We start from the raw sequence: 23,163 nt of genomic DNA, 5'->3' as shown, positions 1-23,163 counted from the left end.
GAGTTAAAATATTACCTAAGGAAATCACTGACTTCTTATTTAGACAAAGATTTAGCAGCAGTGTAGTCACTCTAGGAATCTAATATGTTCTAATAGGAACCCCCCCTTTTTTTAAACATGGGGCATTAACAAACATATTGTAAACTGACAGCTTTATTAATAAAATTAATTACTTCTAGATCATCTAATATAATTATTTTAAGTTAAATTTTAACCTTTCCCCATCCCCCAAAACAGAGAAATAATACATCCTAGGAAAAGAAGTAATGCTCACTATTAAACAGTGGATCTGGTTCTCTACAGTATGTTTTCAAGAAACGTCATGATTGCTCTAGGTTATCATTTGTTGTAAAAGCATTCTGAAGTTGAATTAATCCCTGTTAATCATAGTCCTTGGGGGACATTTGGCGGCTTTGTTTGTTTGTTTTTCCAAGAACAAATACTCACAATATTGTCTCTCTTTCAAAACCAACTGCAGTTTTCTCTTGCTTTGCAGGACCACGTGATCCGAGAGGAAGCCAAAAACCTGACCCTGAGGCAGTGTGCAATAATGGACGTGGCACTAGTTACTATAAAGGTACAGCTTTATTTGTTTCTGCTCTATGCTGGAATGCCCAAGAATGACTGATTGGTTTTTAGATAAAAAACTGGAGACTTTCATACAGTCTTCATGGGTTTGGTTTCTGAAGTCAAAATAAGTCATTAAGGAATATTATTTAATTTGCTTATCAGTCTTTTTCACATTGGCCTGGATGATTACTTGGTGTAAGTAACTTGAAAGCAATCAGTTTCTAGAATAACAGCATATTTTCCTGTCTGCTGAGAAGAGACAGCACATGAGGAAGGTAAGGAGGCAGCTACTTAAGTATAAAATTGAAGATGTAAGTAAGAGGAAATACTTGTGATCAAGTGTTCTGAAATAAAAGTCTCCAAGGCAAGCGAAAAGTAACAGAGAGGGCTCCCAATTGCCATTTTTGTATTTGTAGTGGAATTGGCATTTCTTTCAGAAATAAAAATAATTTGGGATTGGTAATGTTGTGGAAACATAAATGGAACAAATTGTTGAAGTACTGTATGCTCCCAAAGTAAGCCATGTGAAGTCCTCAGTAAGGTATGTAAATCTAATTCTTTTCCTTTCAAGGCATTTGTTCTAAACACATAAAAGTTGGGAAAAATGTGACCTCTAACCTTGCCTAAATTTCCTAAATTGCTTAAACTCATACAGAAGAGGCATTGATAGATTTTGACCATTTTACTGAAAAAAAGTCTAGAATTGGAGGAAAAAGATTAAATAGGGGAAGGCCTTTGTTTATTCAGAATCCTTATATCTGTGTGCTAAATTATAATTGTCAATTCATAAACTGAGCTTAAGAATGCTTTCTGAGAAATCTCTTTTCAATTTGTAAGGCAGTGATTGTATGCATTATAACTGCCTGCTGTACTTAGCACCTGATATGGCAAAATCATTTCTTTCCAAAATACTTAATAAATAACCTTGATCACGCAGAAATTGGGTAGAAGGTGAAAAAGGGCAAACTTGGGGAGTTAACTCAAGAAAAAAAGATTGCTATGTTTATTTAGGAATGCAGTTTTTAAGTTTAATGATCAAAATATAGAATTTTTTGGTAATGCTTAATAAATGCAAATAAGAATAGGAGAATGGTAAAAATGGCATATGGTGTGTGTTTAGAAATTGGGTAGCTCGTAAAGAAGGTAAGGATGGTGAAGAAGGGTTTTGCAGGAAGGAGTAGTCTTTTTTATTTTTCCTCTCATTTAATTTGCTGAGAGACAATTATAATTTAATAGTGGATGGTGTTATTAATCCTTTGAAGAATATAAAGTGAAGGAATAATTTTTAATCTTAAATATATATATAGCATATCATCAGTCTGTGTATTATGTAATAGCAACTGTAGCAATTTCTATATCTATTTAATATTTTTTAGCTTAATTTGCAATTTACAGTTAGGAGGAGTGGTTTTCTGGCCTCAGTTATCTGAAACTGAGTTCTCTGCTGCCTCATTGTTTCTGGGCTGACATAATGTTCATTGATAATATTGTCCCAGTTTCCACTCTACATCCAGACTGCCTCTACAAAGAGATAACACCCAAAGGGGCTTGTGTATTTGGCATTTGGCAGGTTTTGGTTGAGACTGCAGTGGCTCCAGCACTTCTTTCCATATACTTGACATCTGCCCCTTTTATCTGTCAGTGTGACTTTCAAATCTCTTGTGTCACCTACAAACCTTGAAACCACTCAGAGAGGAGCAGGAGTAGCAGGTGAATTATTTTAAGGTTTCCGTCCCTAAGGAACAGGGTCATAACTGATCCAGATGAATCTGTAAAACCCTGTTTACTCATTATTTTTCTATATTTGGTTCCATACAGTACTGATACATTCATATTGCTGGTTTTGCTTGCAAAATTTATCATTTATGGGCAAATGAAAAAAATGAAAAACTCAGGAAAACAAGGGTCAGGTGTCTTTGTTTCTTAATATGGCTGTTGGCTTTCATGGAGTTTTCAGCCAGTTGTAGCTGCTGCAAGATGATATTTTATTGGGAGATACAACTTTAAAAAAAATCCCAATAATTGTCACCGGTAGCAGGAAATACTAACAGATTTTGACACTTGCTTATAAATTGATTATGATCCTTAGTGAAATCATGACTAAACTCTTAAACAATTAAGACAAGAGTTTTGCTTGGAACATATAGTATGAAATCACTTAGAAAGAAACATTTTGTGCAAGTATGTAATGATGAGAAGATAGAGGTGATTTAGTCAGAACCTTTTAAACTGACACTAACTGTCTCCATAGTATTAAAACAATATAAAAATTTTGCAACCTGATGACTTCAAACCCCGTGTTTTGCTCCTACAGATATTTTTTCCCTGTAACAGTCAGTAGCCAACAACACAGAAATGTAAATAATAGCTGTTATGAAACATTTATGTTTCATCTCCTGCAAAATCTTGAGAACTGTAAGGTGAAATGTGTACACTAAATGCAAAGGGCTTGTGTGGACGATAGGTCTGAGCTGTCCAGATAAGCCTGGGAACCAGCAGTTAGTGGATATGTATGGATGGATGTGAATTGGAATGTATAAATTGCACCCATTCCTTTGGCAACACTCCAGAAAGGCAGGAGGAGTAGATTCTACTTATAATCCCCAACTCTCGCTGTACAGAGTGGACCAATATCACATCTCATCAAGTAGTCACAGTGTTCCTGAAAAACATTGTTTTTACTAATTAGCCATTAATGGGAAGTTTATTGATCTTGAGACCTAGAACTGTAGTGGAGGTTGCCAAATGCTTTGCAATGTGTTTGAACAAAATGAAGGTATGTAGCATGTTTATCTTTTCATTGTAGCTAAAGTGTATTAATTCATCAAACACTGTCTTGTATAAAACTTCAGGAAAAATTCTTCATTGTGAGAGGAAAAAGGAAATAATCTGTCCCTTAGTTTTTCTGAAATTAGCTTTGGTATTGAAAATACAATACATTTATATATGCAGGGGGTTTTGTTTGTTTGTTTTGTTTTTTTTTTTACCTAGTCAGCATGGCATCAAAGCAGTAAGCATATTTGTTTTTCCAAATCTAGCTGCGCCAGTAGAACAGTAGTTATCTTCACACACTGCTACCCCAAAACTTCACACTCTGGAGTATTCTCTCTGAAAATTTTAATAGAATTCCCTTTTCCCTAAATATATTCTTTATGTGCTCATAAACCATGCCTTCATTTTAGAGGTGTTTGTGTTGGGTTGTTATTTTGTTTTGGTTTCGATAAAGAATTAAAACTGATTCTACTCTCTGAAACCTGAAAGAGTAATGCAAATATTTGTCCAGTTTTGGCAAATGAGTACTTCAGATCATGAAGATCAAGATTAAAATTTTGTATATTGTTTTCTTCCCCTAAGGCTTAATTTTTTACCCTTGGAAAGAAGTTTTGTATTAGAGATTGACAGTTATTTCAAATCCTGTAATAAATCTACACACGCCTGTTGCTACTTCTAAAACATTCATTTAAGAATTTTTTCTTGAAGTTGTGTGTCTGTAACTGAGGCCTTTCTCAGATAATTTGCCTCTATGAACAACCATATTTGTTTTTCATTTTAGCAATACTTCCATGCTGGAGGAAGTGGGCTGAAAAAGAATTTCCTGGAAAAGAGCCCAGACCTACAGTCCCTCAAATACGCTCTCAGCCTTTACACACAAACTACTGATGCCTTGATAAAGAAGTTTATAGCCACACAAACTTCTCAGAGTAAGTGATCTGTAAGGAACATAGAAATAAATCAAATCACATTTTAAATGTTCTGAATTACTGATTGCAGATTACATTCTCCACCCATTGTGGTATTTTAGAGTTCAATGACACAGATTTGCTCATGTGATGTTATTGATGTTATCCCTTATCTAATGCTGTTGCCAGTTGTTGTAGCTTATCTGAGGGCAGTTCATTTAGGGGCCTGTGACTTCCCAAGAAGAACAGTCCCCAGGCTCTGGATGCACACTGAACACCAGGGTTATTTGTAGGAGCACTGCACACATTACATTCCAAGCTGTTTTCTCCATTCTAGAAACTGAACATTTGTACATAATAGTAATCTTTACTAGATTTCTTTTGAATGTAATGAGCATTTGTAAAAATGACCTGCCTGCCACTTCATGTCTTTGGGAAAGAATGCAATTCGCTGAGATAATGAATTAGCCTGCTCCAGCTCATAAGAATCAGAAAGTTTTAATTGGACAATAAAGCTGGCAATCAATTGCTTTTACTTCTGAAGTACAATATGTTACGGTATAAAAAGCATGAAACATGAGTTTTGCAGCTTGCCCCAAGATTATTTCCAAGGAATCATTTCCTAAGCTGTTTCCATATTGAAACTGAGGATCTCTGTTAATAACTCATATATTACAAATGAGAAAATCGCTATGAAACTCTAATATGTAGGGAATAGAGTTTTCTCCCCCTCAAAAAAAAAAAAATTAACAATATGGATTCAGGCAGAAAAGTGTTACTTTTATGTGTATTTTTCTTTTCTTTAACATATACCCTCACTGTAACTTCAGGAGAAAAAAATTATCTAAGTTGTAGCCATAAATAGAGATCCTTTATAAATCCTGAACCACAAAATTGAATTTTCTGTGTTTCATCCTGATTTCAGCCTGAGGTCTGTGTTAATTTCTATGCAGACATTACCATGCCTATATTTGCACACCAGTATTGTCAGAAATGTAGCCACTGGGAATGAAACTTAAAGAAAAGTGACTCATAACTTTTCATTATCCTTTAATGCTTCATTTAAAAGAATTAAATCCTCATCTATTATGATCTCTAGTCTCACAGCTATAACTGTATCATTAGCTTTTAGTTAAAATGACCCTGTTTGCAAATCAGCAGCTTTCTCTGGAATATAATTAGATTGATATTTGTCCTAATTTTTTGCACATTGCCAATCCATAATCAATAGACAGTTGGATGTAAGCATTGGATTGCTCAAAGCAATGAAAAAAGTATAGTTTAAATGTAAAGAAAGCATATATTGAATAATAACTATGACTGTAGATATAAGTGGGTGCTTGGTTTTCCTGTAATGACTACAAGACTCAGACAACAATCAGGCTTACTTTTAACCACAGGTTAAAATAGTTTGTCACTCACCATGACTAAGCTGCAGTTTTTCTAAGAAATTAAAGAGCAAAATTTTGTTTAATTGGTGTGTGAAGAGAGAGTTAACTTTACACACAAACAGAAAGCAGAAAGTTGGACTTTATGAGCTTGGAGGTCTCTTCCAACTTTATTAATTCTCTGATTCTGTGGTAGGGGCTCTGTAAAAGTGTGTGTTATGGTCCTTGATAGTTCCTGTATTTGTGTTCATGCCAGGATCATGTTCAATAGGCATAACCAAATTATCCGAGAATATGATTTGCACCATTTCTAAAGAGGGATGACTGCTTGAACCAGAGTTTTGTTTCCCAGCCTTTGTGCCCACAAATTCCTAAAAATCTTGTCAACAAAGCAATTTGCATAAGACAATAGTAATAAAACCATTCCTAACTTTTAAAATGGCGACTCAGGGAGGCATAGTTTTTCCTGTGGTGGTTTCACCACACTAAATACTTGAAAGCTCAATTCCTACTGCCTTCTTCAAATACATCATGAGACTACATTGTTATAGACATATGCTTTAAAAGCAAATTATCACACAAACAGGAATAATGAAATTAACTGCTGTAAGCTTTTGCTGATGATTTTTTCTTTTCAAAGCACCACTATAGACTCTCAAGACTTTTTAAAACAGACAAGTGTTGGAATAAGTAAATGACAATGCTGAGCATAATCTCATAGTAACTTTTTCAGTAACTGCTTTTTTTTTTATTTTTAGTTTTCTCCATATAATGATTTGTCATGGCTGAAATTCTTTTCCAACTCTAATGGTTCTATGCTGCTGAAAGTTTTAAATTTAATGCTCACTCAGGGTTGTGAACACAAATCTGTAACCACACTATGAAAATTAAGGATAAAAGAATGTTGTCTAATAAATGAAGTTGATACAAACAGTACAGGTTCCAGATTAGCTTTCTCAGTGACATAGCTTAAGTTCTGTCATCTTCTGGCATATTTTATACCTGCCTTTCTGCCTAGCAGAGGGAGGAGGGAGAGGTTTCTCTTCCAACTGTTATTCCAGATCTGCCACACACTTTCAACGTGTTTGTTTGGAAATTAAATCCTGTGGAAACTCTGATTGTTACAGGTTTTAACATTGGTATCAATAGGATAGTAAGGGGAGATATATCGATGATTGTCCCTTGGTATAAACATTTCCAGAAAAATAAGCTAAGCCTGCTAAGCACTTGTCCTTTTTTAAACCCAGCCCACAAATGTAAAACATGCAGAAAACATCATTCTCTTTTGCAAATAAATTATCAGTGCTGTTTGATGAGAAAACTTTTATAATAACCCATAGAATGATTTGTAAAATGATAATAAAATTTAGTTCCACCTATCTGAACGTCACATATAATATTACCCAGAAGGTATTCAGCTGATTCTGCAGTGCCTGTTGCAAGCACATTCTTCTGGATCAGTTTTCTTACTCAACCATACACAAGCGCTATCACTGCCAAGAACCATTCCATGGAGCAGGTCACTTCTGTAGTCTCTGAAAAGGACATTGCTCCAGACCTAAAGGATTTTGCAAAACCTGAAGGCAGTTTAGGGAGGAGAATTGCATTCCAAAGCCTGAGTGAGCAGTATTGAACACTTTAGGTGGTCATTGATACCCCTTCAAAGAGCATATAAAGTACAGCCAGATGAGAATCATGTACCAGCAGTTCACCATTACCAAGCAAATCACCTGAGGTCCAGATCTCAGATTGATTTTGTTTACTCTAAACTTCTGCCAGCTGGAAATTGTCACTCTATTTGTGCACTAATAATAGTAATAAACATTAGCTCAAGCTGTAAAAGTGGGTGGGTTTTTTCCTCTAAATTCAGCTAGAGGATAACATTCTTGCATACATAATTCAATTTTGTTTTCAAAATCTTCTGTAACCAAACAATTCTTTTTGCACCCTCCACTTGTGCCAAGCATGAATCAGTTGTAAAATAGCAGCACAGTGCCAAGCCTGACCTATAAAACCTGGCTCAGTTGGGGGTTCAGTGCCGTAGGGCTGGAACACCCATGGCTGGGTAACAGCTGGAAGGCAGCCAGCCCAGAATTTCAGGGAAAGCTCCAAGGCTTCTGCAAAAGACCATAGATTCTGTACATTGATACTAGTTTTAGACAAAGTGGACAAATTTCAGGTCAGACAGGACAAGATAATTTTAACCAAACGAGCTAAATTCAACCACATTTTCGCAATCAAGACAAAACTCTCAAAGCCAAAGGACAAACCCTTACTATACTTCTGTTGGTCTATTGCATGAACTTTCCTACTCTATGGTACGTTTTACTTACCTTTACTCAGTGCTGAGACCAGTACTGGTAAAGCTTCTCTAAAGTCATTCCAAAAAAAAAAAAAAAAAAAAGACAGAAGCAGTCACCCTTTTATTAAGTTGGACCTTCACTTCTTAAACTACTTAATGTATATCAAAATTAAAAGGCTGTGATTTAGTTTAGCAAATGCCTTAAATCTTCAGTAATTTCATAAACTATTGCCAGTGCTGTGAATATTTACATTTGTTTAGCATCAACACTTATAACATTTGAACAAATACTATTTTAGTTTTAGCAAATTACATAAAAAGACAGCATCTCAAACAGTTTCCTGAATTAGCTCTCATTTATTACCACTAATTTCTCCAAACTAAACACCACTCTTGCATCTGAAATGGTTGTTTATTGGACATGGAGAAATATTTTTCTTAAAAATTACAGCAGCTCCAGTTTATAAACATCATTAGAGAGTGGTGCTGTTGTTGTAAGGTATACAACAGTAATACATAATGGCAGGACTCTGCAATAATTTTTAGCGTGACTTAAAATAGTTTGTATTAGCTAAGCAGAAAAATCAATACTCATCTCACAACACATAGACTGCAAACCCTACCTGTGTGTTTACAAGGCTGCAGAAAATGCTTTGCTTCAGCTGGTCTGAATCAGATTTCTTCATTCTTATGCCAGACAATTGAAAGCTAAAAAGGGACGATGTACCTGAAAACAAGAAAACACAATACTCATTCTCATTAGGTAAATATGCTTATCTCTAACAGCAACTCCATCCTTGTCTTGTGAGGTCACCAATACAGGGAACGAAGTTACACAATCAAAAATGAAGACAAGTTCTTTTCAACTGCCAAGCCAAAATTCAGTTCTGTGTTCCTTTGCAACCTCGAGTTGTACAAAGCAAAGCAGAACCTCAATATTTCAGAAATATATGGAATGACAGTAAAACAATAATCTGATATTATCTATAATTTAGGCAATCAGATAGATGACATCAGACTACAGAAAATAAAAATTGCTTAAATTGTTTAGCAGCTGTTTTAGGTGAAAAAGAAAGACCTTTTCTTCTTTTGCTTGTCAAAACCATTGTATTATTAACTGTCATATTTTGAAAGCTATACCTGTAGTCTATCATGAAATTTAAGTCCTACAGAGCATTTCCAGTTCTCTCATAACCCATACTTCAGACAGAATTTAAATCAAGAAATAATCCCTGCTTCATCCACTGTAGTTTCAAATTGAGGTCAGAATCATGTGTTACACAACCTTATTTCATGAAAGAAAAAGCCAGACCTGCATTGCAAGCTTCAGAAATCGGCACACTATTGCAAGCAACAAATAGGACAGATAAGAAAAAAAAGTGAAGAAACTTGCAGAATTACAATGAATAAAAGTATTCCAGCATATGCTGATAGCAAAGTAAATGCATTCAGAATAGTGGCAGAAAAATAGATAAAACCAGACTGCTGGTAAGCAGGTTCTTTACAAAATATTCACTTAAAAGGCTGTCACATTAGAAAATTTCTGGTTGGTCCTTAAATGAAACAGTAAAGCACCTAAATTAGAAACAAGTTGTGTATCAGTTTCCTCTAAGTCTCAAGAAAATAAACAGAAGCTACCAGGTGACCATCAGTTATATGACATCAGTTTTAAAAAAATTACTTCCTACTAGAAGCAGAGCATCCAATACATATAGAAACCTCTTGAGAGGCCTGTGTGTTGTCTGGGTAAAATGCTGTACAGAATACATGCATATATATAAATATATACATACATACACACCCACAGAGGTATAGATGATGCCAGTTGGATACATACCTCCCAGATCAAAGCTGGCTCATTCCTGGTTTCTTTCCTACGTGGACAGAGCAGCAGATGCAGCTCTGGGGGGTCCCAAGAAGCTGTGCAATTGCAGCCCTGGCTGTGTGGAGCACAGCTTTCCCCAGGAGAGATGAAGGGAAAGGCCTTAGCTGGGAATTCCACTCCAGCACTCAAACCTGTACTTCCTACTCACACCACAACGTTCTCCTTTTATATTATGCTCTCTGAGTGCCTCAAAATCACTGCCTGATGCAAAAAAAATTCCAACAGGAGAGAATGTACTTTGATAGTGTGGCTTTGTACAACTGTGGAGAGGCTTAGAGATGCTGCTGAATCTCCTGTCAGCCTTAACTCCATCATAGCAAGTGATTCTTTAGACAAATGATTTACATTTGCTAATCAAATACAAACCTAAATCTTTTCAATCTTTTTATGACAGCATGGTGAATAAATGGTTGCTGAAGTCAGCCTTCAAGTACTGAACTTGGTTCTCAGAATCCCCCAAAACAAATAATTATCAACCATTTGTATAGCAACTTCTTGAAGCAAAGCACATGTTGCAGTAAGTGTGGTTATCATGATAAAATCAGTTTTCTCTGCTGCCTTGTTTTTCTCTAACACACATACAGAAGAGATCATCTAGCTTGCTCCATCCATCTCCTAATAATTCAGCTTTAATTTACTCTTTGGATTAAACAAAAATGTTCAGAAATGCACTGAAAGTTTTCCTGCAACTCAGTCTCAGGGTCCTGTGAAAAATAACTTGATGAGTCACCCTGATACTTTATCTCCTAATAAATTAGCAGCTCAATGCCAGACCAATATGTATTTTATTGGCATCATCAATCAAAAGATGACAGGTGCTTGTCTGGATTAAAGTGCTGATTTCATAGCTTGTGTAATTCCTAGAGCATTGGAAACTGTGAAAGCTTGAATATTTTTCAACTTTTTCATTCTTATGTCCTATTTAGAAAATAAGGTCAAAGCATAGGTGCAGTATTTAGATGAACAGCTTTATGCTGAAAAAGCCATTGAGGCAAATGGGATAGGTTAGGCTTACCACAGGCAACAGTGCCAGGTCAGCTGGTCTCATGGCCAGGCTCCCAATGCTCAGTGAGCTTTCTAAGTCTTGGGTAATAAAATCTCATAATGCATGATTATTAGTTGTTTTTCTTCTGAACTGGATTTCTAATCCTCAAAGAGGTGAAGAAGATCTTGAAATCCTGAACCCTTAGAGGCAGAGTTTAAAAAAACCAAAATAGAAACATATGTAAACCTCCACAGGTTTAGAAACTTTTGATACGTTCATACAAAGTTTTAGAGTCTTGCTTGTTGTCTTTGGCTACTTTGGGGCAAAAATACTGCAGGTCACCACATTCTGAAATTTTATGCTAGCTCATTTTCTGTGAATCCCGTTTATGTCTGCGGGGCTCTTTATTCATGCAAACATAGAAGTTAGTTTCCAAAGTCCTCCTCATTTAAAAACGTTTTGCTGCTAAAAGATCAAGCAAGACGAATCCTTCTACAGTAATGTACTTTTGTTCACAATCACAGACTGATTCAGTAGGAGTCTCTTGCATTTAGCAGGAGTATTATCCTAGAAAATATAGGGAGTTACTGTTTTGGTTTTACAAAATATACATGACTCATTTTTATATTTGCATATTCTGCTATTTTCTCTATCGAGTGCACAAGTTCACCTTTTCCAAAGGTACCCACTAAGGAATAGAAGGCAAGGGAATTTCTCTGTGCACATGCAGCAATTATGACTGTCATGACTAAGAAACATTTGACTTGGTCCAAAATGTCTGTCTTCTGTCAAAATTATTAGTGTTATAACAGCTATCACATTGATGACATTGCAGGTGCTAAATGAGGAGGAATAAAAGCCTAACTCAAGGCCTTACTGGTCACTGAGGAGTGAGCATCTTTGGCCAGAGGAGATACTTTTTCTCCTTTACAGTTTATTTACTGCGAATGAATGACTGCACTTTAATTGCATGTGATCACTTTAAGACCCACCAGTAAGAGGATGCTGTGTTTTGAATCATATGAATATACCAACAAATAAAATGTAAAGCAGATATTAGAAAGCAAGGAGTAATAAACATCCATAAGGTTTTCAAACATAAGGCAGAATCATTTATAAGTTTGTTAGTCTTCGAATGAGTTATATTACAGTACTAAAGAAAGAAAAGGGCAATTATCCTCTGCCGTGCACAGAGAGATATTTATTGTCAGATAAATTGGCTTATTAAATGCAGTAGGATAAATAGACCTTTCTATAGTCAATCAGAATCACTAATTCCTGCTGTGACTGTACAAGAACTGGTAGCAAAAAAGAAAACAAAACAGCAGAAATAGACAGATGAGAGACTTTAAAATGAAGTACCATAGTTATTGAATGTCAACAAGAGATGCTGTAAGCAAATACTAAATGTCCTGGAATTGTATCTCTAGTTTGCTCAGCAGGTCAGGAAGAGAAATAGGGTTGTGTGGTTACTAAAAGAAACCAAGTTTATATTCTAGACTCCACTAGAAATTATCTCTGCTGGCTGAGATGTTCTGCAAAGGAGATCTTCTCAGCAATACTGAATGTTAGGGTCATTTTAATGTCAGCTGCTTTTAGTATAAAACTGGGTGATGTTGTGCACAAATTTCTTTATAACCATATCAAGCTCTACTGTACATACAAGGCCTATCACACTATATATTTGCAGTACTGCTTGGAGCGCTGTTGTAAATTATGGACTACTAGATATAGGAAAGAGATACCAATTAGGAGACGTTTGCAAGAATATATTTTGTATAAGTTAATAAAACAGTTGAAGAAACAGAAGTCTAACCTTACAGATTCATAGATTTTTGTCTTGGTGAAATCCTACCTGTCATTATTAGAGGTTAACACAGCACACTTCACTATTACCATCACCCACCAGCTGCTCTCAAGGATATCTAATGAAAATGCTAATTGTCTTCTTTTAAAACATTCCCAGGGTTTTGGCTTGGGGATTTTTTTAAGCTGGAGGCTAAAACAAGTAACTGATACTGGCTGATATTTTCAGTGATATTCAGGATCAGCTTACCTCATCTTCCACTGTAGTCAGGGGTAAATTATTATTAACTGTGATTGGGAGAGAGTTCAAGAACTTCTCATTCTCTCTCTCAATACATTCAGTTTGTGTCCCTAAGATTTAGGTGTTGCAAGTTCCTGGTTCCCTTCTTCTGGTTCTCTTCTTTTGGCTTGGCATTGAAAGCTTTTTAATCAGAACAGAGTTACAGTATGTAACTCTTCAGAGTTGAAGGAAGGCTATAGACTGAATCAAAAGCCTCATTCATAAAGAGGTTATCACCACAAAATGTACCTGTGCTGAGGTTGAATTCCATGCACTATGGAACAGCTTGAAAAGGTAGGATTTCAAAAAATGAAAGAATGAGACAGATTAATGCTCTAGGACCTCCAGTCTCTACTCTTTCATTTACTTTACAGTATCACAAAGCCAGTGAGAATACTCTCTATATAAAATTACATTATATTTAGTATTCGAATTCTGTCCTGGGCAAGCTTTCTTCTGAATTATAGGCATTGCCTGCATTTAATATAAGGAATATGAGAGGGAGGGCTTTCTCACACAAGTCAGCACCCTGGGTTAAATGTAACTCCATTAAAAACCTGCTACTCACTGATACATGGCCTAATGACACTGTGCGTGCAAGAGAAAAGAAAACCAGCTTTATGACCTTGACCAAATGAGAATTTCCTTTCTCTTCTCAAAAGCAAATTTTACTATAGTCAGAGAATTCTTCAGTCTATGCTTCTAAATAAAACCATTCTATTTTTCTTGCTATTTAGCTTTTCTAGTCCATTTGATTTCTTCCTTTTTATACAAATTCTTTTAAAAAATATGTATTCTTTTTTGGGAGCAAGACATAGAAGGATTCACCAACTTAGAGCTTCCTTATAGTACAGCTTTAAGTAATTATCCAAATACAAGAAAATTAATTTCTGCCACTGAAATGAAACCTCTAGTCATTAAAAAGCTGATGTCTAATAAGTTGTTTATTTACATGTCAGTAGTGGCCCAAACCCTCTGACTGATACTGAAATATATCTAACAGCAAAATTTGTACAGGTACCCTGCAATTCAGAAGTAACAGCTGTAATACAGTACAGTATTGACACTGTGCATTTTTGCTAAAACACTACTGACTATGTTTCAAAAGTAGGTTCACAACAGTTCTAAGCCAAACTCACCTGAAAGCTTGGAAATGTAGAATAATATTCAAGGGTTCTGAGCATGTTAAATGATCACTGAATCTCCACATTTTGATCTATCAGGTAAAAAAGGGCTTGTTCTCTGAAGCAGTAACACTTGCAGTAAGAGTATTTAATTGACTTTGCAATGTTCATCCCATGTAGAGAACATAATTACAGATCAGGCCAAAACAACGAATAAACATCACTGCAGAACTCATTTCTGGAAAGCCACTGGTGAGGAAATCCAGGAAAGAAAAAGACTATGCATGGTAACAGAAAAAATATTGTGGGTATAAACTAATTTAAGGGGGGAAATCACTTTCCCCATTATTATTATACACAAGACACCCCTCCCTCTTCTCTGTAACCCTTCCTTAATTCCTGTGCGAACTGTTGGAAAAATTCTAAAGGAATGTTTGCTTCTCCTCACATATGGAGGGATGGGGAACCAGTCAATGAGGAATTTCTGTATAAATAAGAGGAATATAGAATCATTTCTCTGCTACCCACAGAAATAGCAGCCAGCTATAAAGGGGTAGCAATTTACTTTAGTATGTGGTTCACAGAGATTACACTGTGGGAACCAAGTGCAGTTCACAGAATTCAACTTTCACAGTCATTCAAAGAACAAGTTAAACATACTCAATTTTGTTTATGTTGTGCTGTTATAATCTGATATATTGAGGAACTTTTCAAGACATACAGAGTCCTTTTAAAGAATCATTCAGTGCAAATTGACTTATAACCTCCTCTGGTGCTCAGAAGCAAAACTTTAAAAATTAAATTCCTGGTTCCTCTGCCATGCTTTCAACCTTCTCCTTTTTTCTTTAAACCCCTCTCTGTGTTAATGCAAAACTTCAGTAATTTGTTGAGACAAAACCCTCAGCAAAGGATTCATCTATAATGATACAGAAGTAACTTTCCAAATGCACGCTCAGCAGTAAGGTTTTTGGGGTGTACATGCAAACAAATTACAAAACCATCAACTTCTGCATTTCAAGATACAAACACACCTAAGGACAACCAGAACAGAAAGTTCCAGGTGAACAGGATTTTTTATTTCACTGAGGCACTTTCCATAGATATTTGCAGTTGCCCAGAACTTTTGTTGCAAAATCATTTATGAATCTGTAACTGATTCCCACTTTAATGTGAAACATTTCAGAAATTTCTAAGTGTTTCTGACAGAAAATACCACTCACCTATTTCTCTTGATGCATGAAGAAGCCGGGTGTGCTAACCAATAATTCTTGTTTCAGGTCAAACTGCTACTAATTCAGTGGGTGAGATATCTGTACAGGTGGATATCTCTACCCATCCTGGAACTGGTGAGCATAAAGTCACTGTGAGAGGTAAGTTTCAGACAGTCAACTTTAAAAAGAAAGCAACGACAAAGACCAAACCTCCAAGTACATCCTAAGTCAAACATACCAATAATAAAGCAACAGTTGTTAAGTATTAAAGTACTTGTGAAACTATCAGTACACTTCAGGTGATTAGGTGATTTTTCCTTGCTCAACATCGGCAGAAGTTCAGATTGTGCAGGCAAGTACTGTCTATGCTTCTCTGTGTAGGTAATGTAAAGTTATTATATTAAGTTATGGAGCTGTAAATTAAAATATGTCAAATTTTACTTCTCAATTGCTTGCACATAATTCAACCTGTAAAAAACTACAGCAAAGCTGGGTGGTGAATGACACCACCAAGTCTTAAGAAGTTGCATTTATAACAAAATGCCTTTGTTCTGCACAGCCTGAATTTCAGAAAGAAACACAGGATCATTCAGATTTTTTTAATTACAGTGAAGATAGCAGGCAAAAAGAACCTGTAATTGTAAAGGAATTGTAAAATATATGTTTATATTTGATAGTTTTGAACCTAAAAGTAGTCAGACATCTTTACTTGGCAGGGAAGGGGTAAAGCTCCTCCGAGGCTTGCCAGGTATTGAGATCCTATAGGAAAGCTCTCAGGTCACCTTTCACTGGCTATAAAAAGTCATACAGGTTAATTAATTGGAACTCTTGCAATGGAATTTAACTTCAGTTCTTTTATCTCTTTACAGTTGTAGCAATTAATAACCTAAACTGGCAAACAACAGCTATGTTCCGTCCCTTCGTGGAAGTTTGCATATTGGGTCCTAAACTAAGTGACAAGAAAAGAAAGCATGGAACCAAGACAAAGAGCAACACCTGGTCACCAAAATACAATGAAACTTTCCAGTTGTAAGTCTGGGAATTGCATACTTTTTGAAAATTTTCTTAAAATATTTTTTCCATTAAACCATTAACAGCAACAACAACAAAAAAACATCCTAAGGCTATACATAGATATAGACACTATTTCAAAATTATTTACTAATTTTTATCTTTGTTGTATATGAAGATGAATGGCAGTCACCAAGCTTTCAGTCCTACAAAACCTGGTTAAAATGTACAATTCATTTCCTTACAGAGAAGTAACTATTTATATTGCTAGGAATCTTTTGGCCTAGGTAGCTTTTTGGACTGAAGCATTAATTATTATTTCTAGATATCTGGGCCTTCATGACTGTAGAGATATCTAAATGTGTAAAGGGTTGTGCATGTGTTAATGTTATTGTTTATCTAATACTATTATCATTTAATCCTTAAATCAGTAAGAAATTTCCACTTAACCTGGAGTTTTAAATTTAATGCTTCTCTGCCCTTTTCTGAGATCAATTTTTTTTCCTCCCCTTACCCTCCAACTCTGACTGGAAATGAGTTCACTGTCTCTGTCTTACCACAAAGTTCCTTTTGATGCCTGCTGCCAAGGGTTTTCTGTATTTTTTGAAGCTGATTTGAAGTCATGGTGCTGACAGCTGGGGAACTAGCTGAACATTTTAAGTACTTTCTAGGGAAAGGTAACTACCTGTTTCTGCTATTGAGGGAATTCTCTTTCTGTTCAGGCTGCTGAGAACAGAGACCCCATCACCAGTACATCTGAAGGGTTACTTGTGTAGAAAGTTTAAAATTAGCTATTCTGTTGCAACAAAATGGAACTACAAAACTTTAACTACCATTCTCGCTTTAATTTTTCCAAGATTTCTAGAGTGAATTAATTCCTTGGGGGAATTAAACTGAACTCCTTGTTCTAAATTCATATTGTTAATCCACACAGCCTGCTGAGTAACGAAGATAAGCCAGGAGCCTACGAACTTCACCTGTCAGTGAAGGATTACTGCTTTGCCCGTGAAGATCGCATTATCGGCATGACAGTGATCCAGCTGCAGGGCATCGTCGACCGAGGCAGCTGTGCATCCTGGTACCCCCTGCTGAGGAACATCTCCGTAGATGAGACTGGGTTAACAATCCTTAGAATACTTTCTCAGAGGAACAATGATGAAGTTGCTAAAGAATTTGTAAGACTTAAAACAGAAACAAGATCTGCTGAAGAAATGGCCTAAGATACCCAAGTAATGCAAGATTGTCACCGCCAAGAACATAAATACAACGCTGTTGTCTGACTAGTGCATGCATGTGCAAATCTGTGGGAATGTTTAACTAACTATGTTTTCAGTGTTTGCCAGTACTTATGTACTACATTTGCAAGGTATGTCAAGGAGCTGTATATCTTTTATACATATTTTGGTCTTTGTTAAAGTAATTGTTCCAATGAAGTGCCAAAACTAAGATTAAATGTTTCATCATATCTTTTTAAATGTTGATTTCACCTCATCACAATTCCATTATTTTCTAACATTTATTAATAAATAAGTAGCTTTTTTAATTGATTATATGTCTGTTAAACTGTGTTGCTTATTCTAAATTAAGTTACATCCCTTACTCCTGTTTTAAAAATGATGTGTACTTAGTTTTCTTTAAACTCTCATGTTATGCAAGCCTCATTTTAGGTGTCTTACTGATGACTTTTTCTATCATTACTACAGATGCAGTTACTTATAGAAAGTGTTTGTAATTTTATAATTACCAATATAAAAAAGTAATGATTTTTGCATAAAAATCTGAAAAAGGATGGGAATATTTTATGCTAATCTCTTTTTCCAACCTTTCATAAATATCACTGTGAAGAAATGCTGTTAAAGCAGGTTCTCAAGAAGCTGTGCTTATCAGAGTTTGTTACTGATGTTCGATATCTCGAGATAACTTTGTTCTTCAAAACTGCCATGGTAATATCATATTTGTATTAAAAGAGTAAGTCAGTATCTGTAGAAACAGGCTGCTGTACAGTACACTATATGTGCTTTTAAAAAGTGATTTTTTTAAATGATATGGTACTGTACAAGGGGTAGTAGTTTGGAATATGTAATGCCGGTTTGTGGTTTGTTTCTATAAATGATGAGAAGAAAAGATGCTGTTAGCATTTTCACTCAGAGTTATTAATGTTGCTTTACATACTTAGCTGTAACATCAGTTAAGTGCTTTATTTCTTTTATTTTTTTTAGAAAAGTTCAACAGTTTGTACTTATGCAACATTACTATGTATTGCACTAAAACAAACTCTGTGTCCTGTAAATACATTTAGTGAGGAATTGTAAAATAAAGTATGCAGAAACTGCTTTCTAGTTTTGTCATTTGATATTATTTATGTAACTGTTGGTTTTATGTGCATATGAAGCCCGTGGAGTGGTCTTACTATATAGCTTTATAATATATTAAAGTATGATTTGCCCTGTCTGGCATCTGGCTGTTCTATAGGTGTAAGATTTGATATGTCAGTGTCCTAAAAAATATAATAAATTAGGTAGATGTACATATACTCACACACATATAAAAATAGAATATTGTCTAATGCTAAACACATTTGTCATTGCTTTTGGTCACAAGTGTTTCTCAATATACAGGTTGGAGTTTTCAGCTTTGCTTAGGGAAAAAATAACTAAGGGAAGGGAGGACATGTAGTTTGTACGTTGATGTCAGCCTTCTAAAAATGTAACAGAAGACTCCATGCAGGTAAACCAGATTGTTTCCAGGATACCCTTTTAGATGAGATTTTAAGGTCTTTGAACATCCTCAAATTTATTCCTTGAATACTAAAAAGTAGATCTGTCATAAGTATGTGTAGACATTAAGGGAAGTTCTGCAGAGCCTTTAGAGAGTTAAGAGCACTCCCCTAGGATCATAGATTCCAAATTGTATTTCTGTAAGCTATAGCCCAAAGCGTCAACAGCAGACACAGGCTCAATTTCAAGTAAAAACGGAAAATAATCAAGAGATGAGGTGGTTCCTGCTACAGAACACTGTTGTGGACAAGATGCAAAAAGAATTCCGCAAGTGTATCGTTTGTGGCTCTGTGAATTAAACCAGAAAGGCTGGAGTAAACAGCTTCTGGTATTTTTACCTGGAGCACTTTCATCATATTTTTCTGTGGCTGTTTATTCTACTGTAAAATGGCACATATTTTAGTGCATAATGTCATCACCACCCACTTAACTGTTTATCCCTGAGATTCGGGATAAAGGAGTAACAACTGAATCAGTAAAGGCAGTCAGTTACTGCTTGTGGTGGTCTCCCTCAGCTGCACGCACCAGAAGTAATCAGGCAAGCTGGTAAAAGCATCTCTTATAATCCACAACTTTGCACAGTACAGTTTAATGTTTCACTGTTTTTAACAGAGAAATACTTACTTTATATATCAGAATTTGTCATGTGGAAGATAAGAGGAAAATGTGCTAACTCTACACCAAAGGACTGTTTTAAACGTTGTTATGGATCAAAATACAAGTATATGCAATTGTGTAGCACAAGCGGTTGGACCTCACACATTTCACGCAGTCAAAATGATTGATATGGAAGAGTGTTCAGTGCTGTTTAAAGGCTGTTATAATCTCTTTTAGGGAAGTAAATATCCCATTAAAAAAATACAACTCATGAGAATTTTCTTAATTCACCTGAGCTAACCTAAGTGAAGTGACAGCTGTTCCTGCAGTTTCCCTTCTCAGTGACAACTGATGTAATCAAAATTCTAATTGGAATTCCTTTTGTATTAGTTGGTTAAGATAGTAAATATACACATATGCACTTAGGGAAATAAAGGAGAAAAAAGACAGAAGAGAATAGCAAGATTAATTTGAGAACAAATTTTCCATTCTCCAAGGAACAGTGACTACATAGAAACCATTTGATGTGCACCTGAAAAGAGCAAATACATTTAGAGAAGTCTGTCATATGACAGCTCTTCAAGTCAACCTGTATACTCAGAACTGACAGTTTTACATAAAACTGTTCAATAAAGCCAGAGAAAAATATTTTTGCCCTTTTTATTTTGTTTTCTAGGATGAAAATGTAAGAGCCAAATATAGAAACTCAATTAAATTTTCCGCAAAGCATTTTGTAGCTAATGTCTGATAAAAGAAGGGAATTAGTAATGTGTGAATTAAAGACATATAAGAAGCTAAAACTAGCAGCCATTCTGAAAATCTCAAACAACTTATCTAAAATAATTATTTTTATAATACCACCTGAGATGACCCCTGAATTAAGAACACAACACTGGAAGTGGCCTTTCCTTTGCATATGAACATTGAACCCAGGAAACTGCTAAAATACCAAAGGAAACATCTACTAGATGGAACTGGATGTGCGTAGTTCTTCATATCCTTTATGTCTTCTGGAGACTTAAATTTGCGTCAAAATAATCAATTCACGGGTGTTGGGCCATCACCAGGATGTTCAACCAGTCCCAGCAACAAAATATGAAACATTTTTCAAATTATTTTTTCTCTGCCCTGGAAGAATCAAGGAGCTTTGGCTTGGGTAGACACAACTAATGATTTACTTGAGAAGCTTACAGAACAGAAGTAATAATAAACCAATAATTTCCATCTGTTTTTCTCAATCTGTTTTACTAGTTTTCACTGATATTCTCATGCTAGTGACTGTAGAAATCAAACTTGTAGGCAAATACTGAAAACGGAATAATAATTTAACTTTACAGTATTAGTGTGAATTTAATACACATTTCTCACAAATCCCTTGAAATCTAAAGACCTGAACAAATATGGGGAGAATATTAAGTTATTGTATTAAATTCAGCAGGCAGACATAAAATTAACATAAATGGATTCAATGTTATTTGTAAAATACAGCTGGACAAGGGTTAGAAACCATTCTGTTGTTTACACATGCCTATTTTGATGGTTATTTCGTATCACTTGACATTTTGGCACCAGATTTATGCAATTGACGTGTACTACGAAAAATTCATAGAAATGAATCTTAAGGAGAAAAATTCTAAATTATTTTAGAAATTCTAACCAAGACATGGGATGCAAACATGACTGAGACTAATAAGCAGAACTGGGATATTTTAAAAACATGTCACTATAAGCATTTGCTGAGATAAAGAAAAATTAGTTTGTGTCTGGAGAATACCTGTTTCTCTTGGATGTTCTACACTGAGTGAATGCACACACACACTACAGAGTATTAAATGCATTTCTAAATTATGACTCTACAAAATCTAATTTGAAGATCAACCCAATAGGGAAGCAAATGAAAAAAAGTATATTTTCGAACAGATTCTGTAGCCGACAGTCAGCTTATCTAAACAAAGTGTTCCTGAATGACTCAGCCTATGACCATTTCATTGTAAGAATTCAGTTTCAGATTTCAAAGACTCCAGCAACTACAGCTGAAAGCCTTCATCATCAATTTAGCAAAATTAGTTTTTCCCTGCAGAATCTGAAATACTGTAAACTTTGGAGTGAAAGCCATTAAAACGTCATAGATTAATTTTCAACTAAAAAAATGCAAGATAATCAGAAAAGCTAATCCAAGGAAGTGAAATCTGCTCTTTAATATTTTTCTTTTATTTCTACACACTACAGTACAGTCCCAGGCTCCAACCTGCATTGCCTTGGGGGGTCTCATGTAAGTTAACACCAATTTCTCTAGTTTTTTGAGTAGTAGTAGGAGTTCCAGGCAAAGAGGACAAACCAGAGAGCAGCTTGGGCCACAGAACAGCTTCCTGAGATGTTCCCAGCCCGGGTCAGTAAACTTGACATACACTGTTGTTTGACCAAATACATAAAGGAAAAAATGAACCTACACTGGGGTAAGCACAAGTGACATTGCTGGAGTTGTAACAGACCAGACTCAGGCAAAAATCAGAGATCTCCATCTTCACTTGTCCAAGATACACAAGAGCTGCTGACAATTACTGAGACAGCTCTAACTTGTATTTCATTCAGATCTAAGAGGTCTTACACATTTTGTTCAACCATGTTTACCCATTTAAGCAAGAGCATTTTTCTTGCCAGTGATGCCACTCACTGCAATGTGAGTTAAGCCTTCGGGCCTGAGGTCATGACAGTGAGAAAACAAATGTCAATTACTTACTAGCAGAATCAAAAACTGAAAAGGAATTGCAAAACATGCACTGCACAGTAGAACACTAATGGAAAACTACCGTAGAGTGAATACATTCCCCTCCTTTAGACAGCAGTCCCTGTACGATGCCTGCTAGATGGATTTTGGCTTACAACATGCGGCAGAGCTTTGTCCATAGAAACCACCCAGTGTTCATGGGCATTGCACAGCAGTCGGACATCAAAAGCGCTTCACAGGAAAATTGGGTACCCAAAATAGCTGGACTGTGTGGGAAGATACTCAGAGGAAAAGACTGAAAGGAAAAAAAAGAGGAATGGATGTGGAAGAGGGCTGACAGACAGTGGGCATTCAGACTGCATGCCTTAACTCGTAGCAGAACCAGAAAATGCTGTGGGATACCGATATGACATAGAAAGGTAGATCTGTTTGTATTTTTGTCATGTTCTAGTCTAGATCAAGAGTTACTTTGTCAGTTGTGATTTCAGTAGAGGTACAAGACAGAATTTGATCCCTGAGAGGGTCTCCCCCCTCTTTTTGTACTAAGTGGAGTCTGAATAAATGTGCTCTGCATGTCACTACCCTCTGTTACAAAAAGATAAACATATTCCCAGCCTGGAAGCCACCATAAATAAGTTCAAGCTACAGCACCTGCAGATATTATTTTCCTGAATAATATATATCCAAGACACAACAACGTTAACTAGGTGGAATATTCTCTTGAGGAGCTTGAGGAACAACAGCAATTTGTGTCTAGTGATGCATCAATGTATCAACATGTAATTTGCACCCAGGAGACAATAATAAATCAATATGCCC

The 23,163-nt window shown here is 35.7% G+C and overlaps 1 protein-coding gene and 1 long non-coding RNA gene across 11 annotated transcripts in view; one reads left to right on the top strand and one right to left on the bottom strand.

Moving 5' to 3' along the window:
* UNC13C (unc-13 homolog C) overlaps window positions 1-18,632 on the top strand; it is a 182,211-nt gene extending 163,579 nt beyond the window's left edge. For all 9 annotated transcript variants that reach the window (XM_069025426.1, XM_069025429.1, XM_069025430.1 and 6 more), the window contains 5 exons: window positions 497-577; window positions 4,124-4,271; window positions 15,298-15,390; window positions 16,101-16,260; window positions 17,177-18,632. In XM_069025426.1, coding sequence (XP_068881527.1) covers window positions 497-577; window positions 4,124-4,271; window positions 15,298-15,390; window positions 16,101-16,260; window positions 17,177-17,462 — 768 coding nt within the window. In that variant the 3' untranslated portion in view covers window positions 17,463-18,632. The remainder of the gene's footprint in view (window positions 1-496; window positions 578-4,123; window positions 4,272-15,297; window positions 15,391-16,100; window positions 16,261-17,176) is intronic.
* LOC138116301 (uncharacterized) overlaps window positions 1-23,163 on the bottom strand; it is a 53,319-nt gene that overhangs the window by 575 nt on the left and 29,581 nt on the right. The window contains exons 2-5 of one of the 2 annotated variants that reach the window (XR_011154099.1): window positions 15,241-15,381; window positions 8,564-8,667; window positions 7,972-8,009; window positions 2,857-3,232 (exon numbers count right to left, since the gene is read on the bottom strand). This is a non-coding gene — a long non-coding RNA (uncharacterized lncRNA). Of the gene's footprint in view, window positions 1-2,856; window positions 3,233-7,971; window positions 8,010-8,563; window positions 8,668-15,240; window positions 15,382-23,163 lie in introns of those variants that run through there. The other variant, XR_011154098.1, reaches the window with a different exon arrangement.

Source organism: Aphelocoma coerulescens, chromosome 10 (assembly GCF_041296385.1).
Source record: "Aphelocoma coerulescens isolate FSJ_1873_10779 chromosome 10, UR_Acoe_1.0, whole genome shotgun sequence".
Taxonomy (NCBI): Eukaryota; Metazoa; Chordata; class Aves; order Passeriformes; family Corvidae; genus Aphelocoma; species Aphelocoma coerulescens.
Note: the sequence above shows the minus strand (reverse complement) of the source record. Positions and strands in the feature narration are given on the sequence as shown.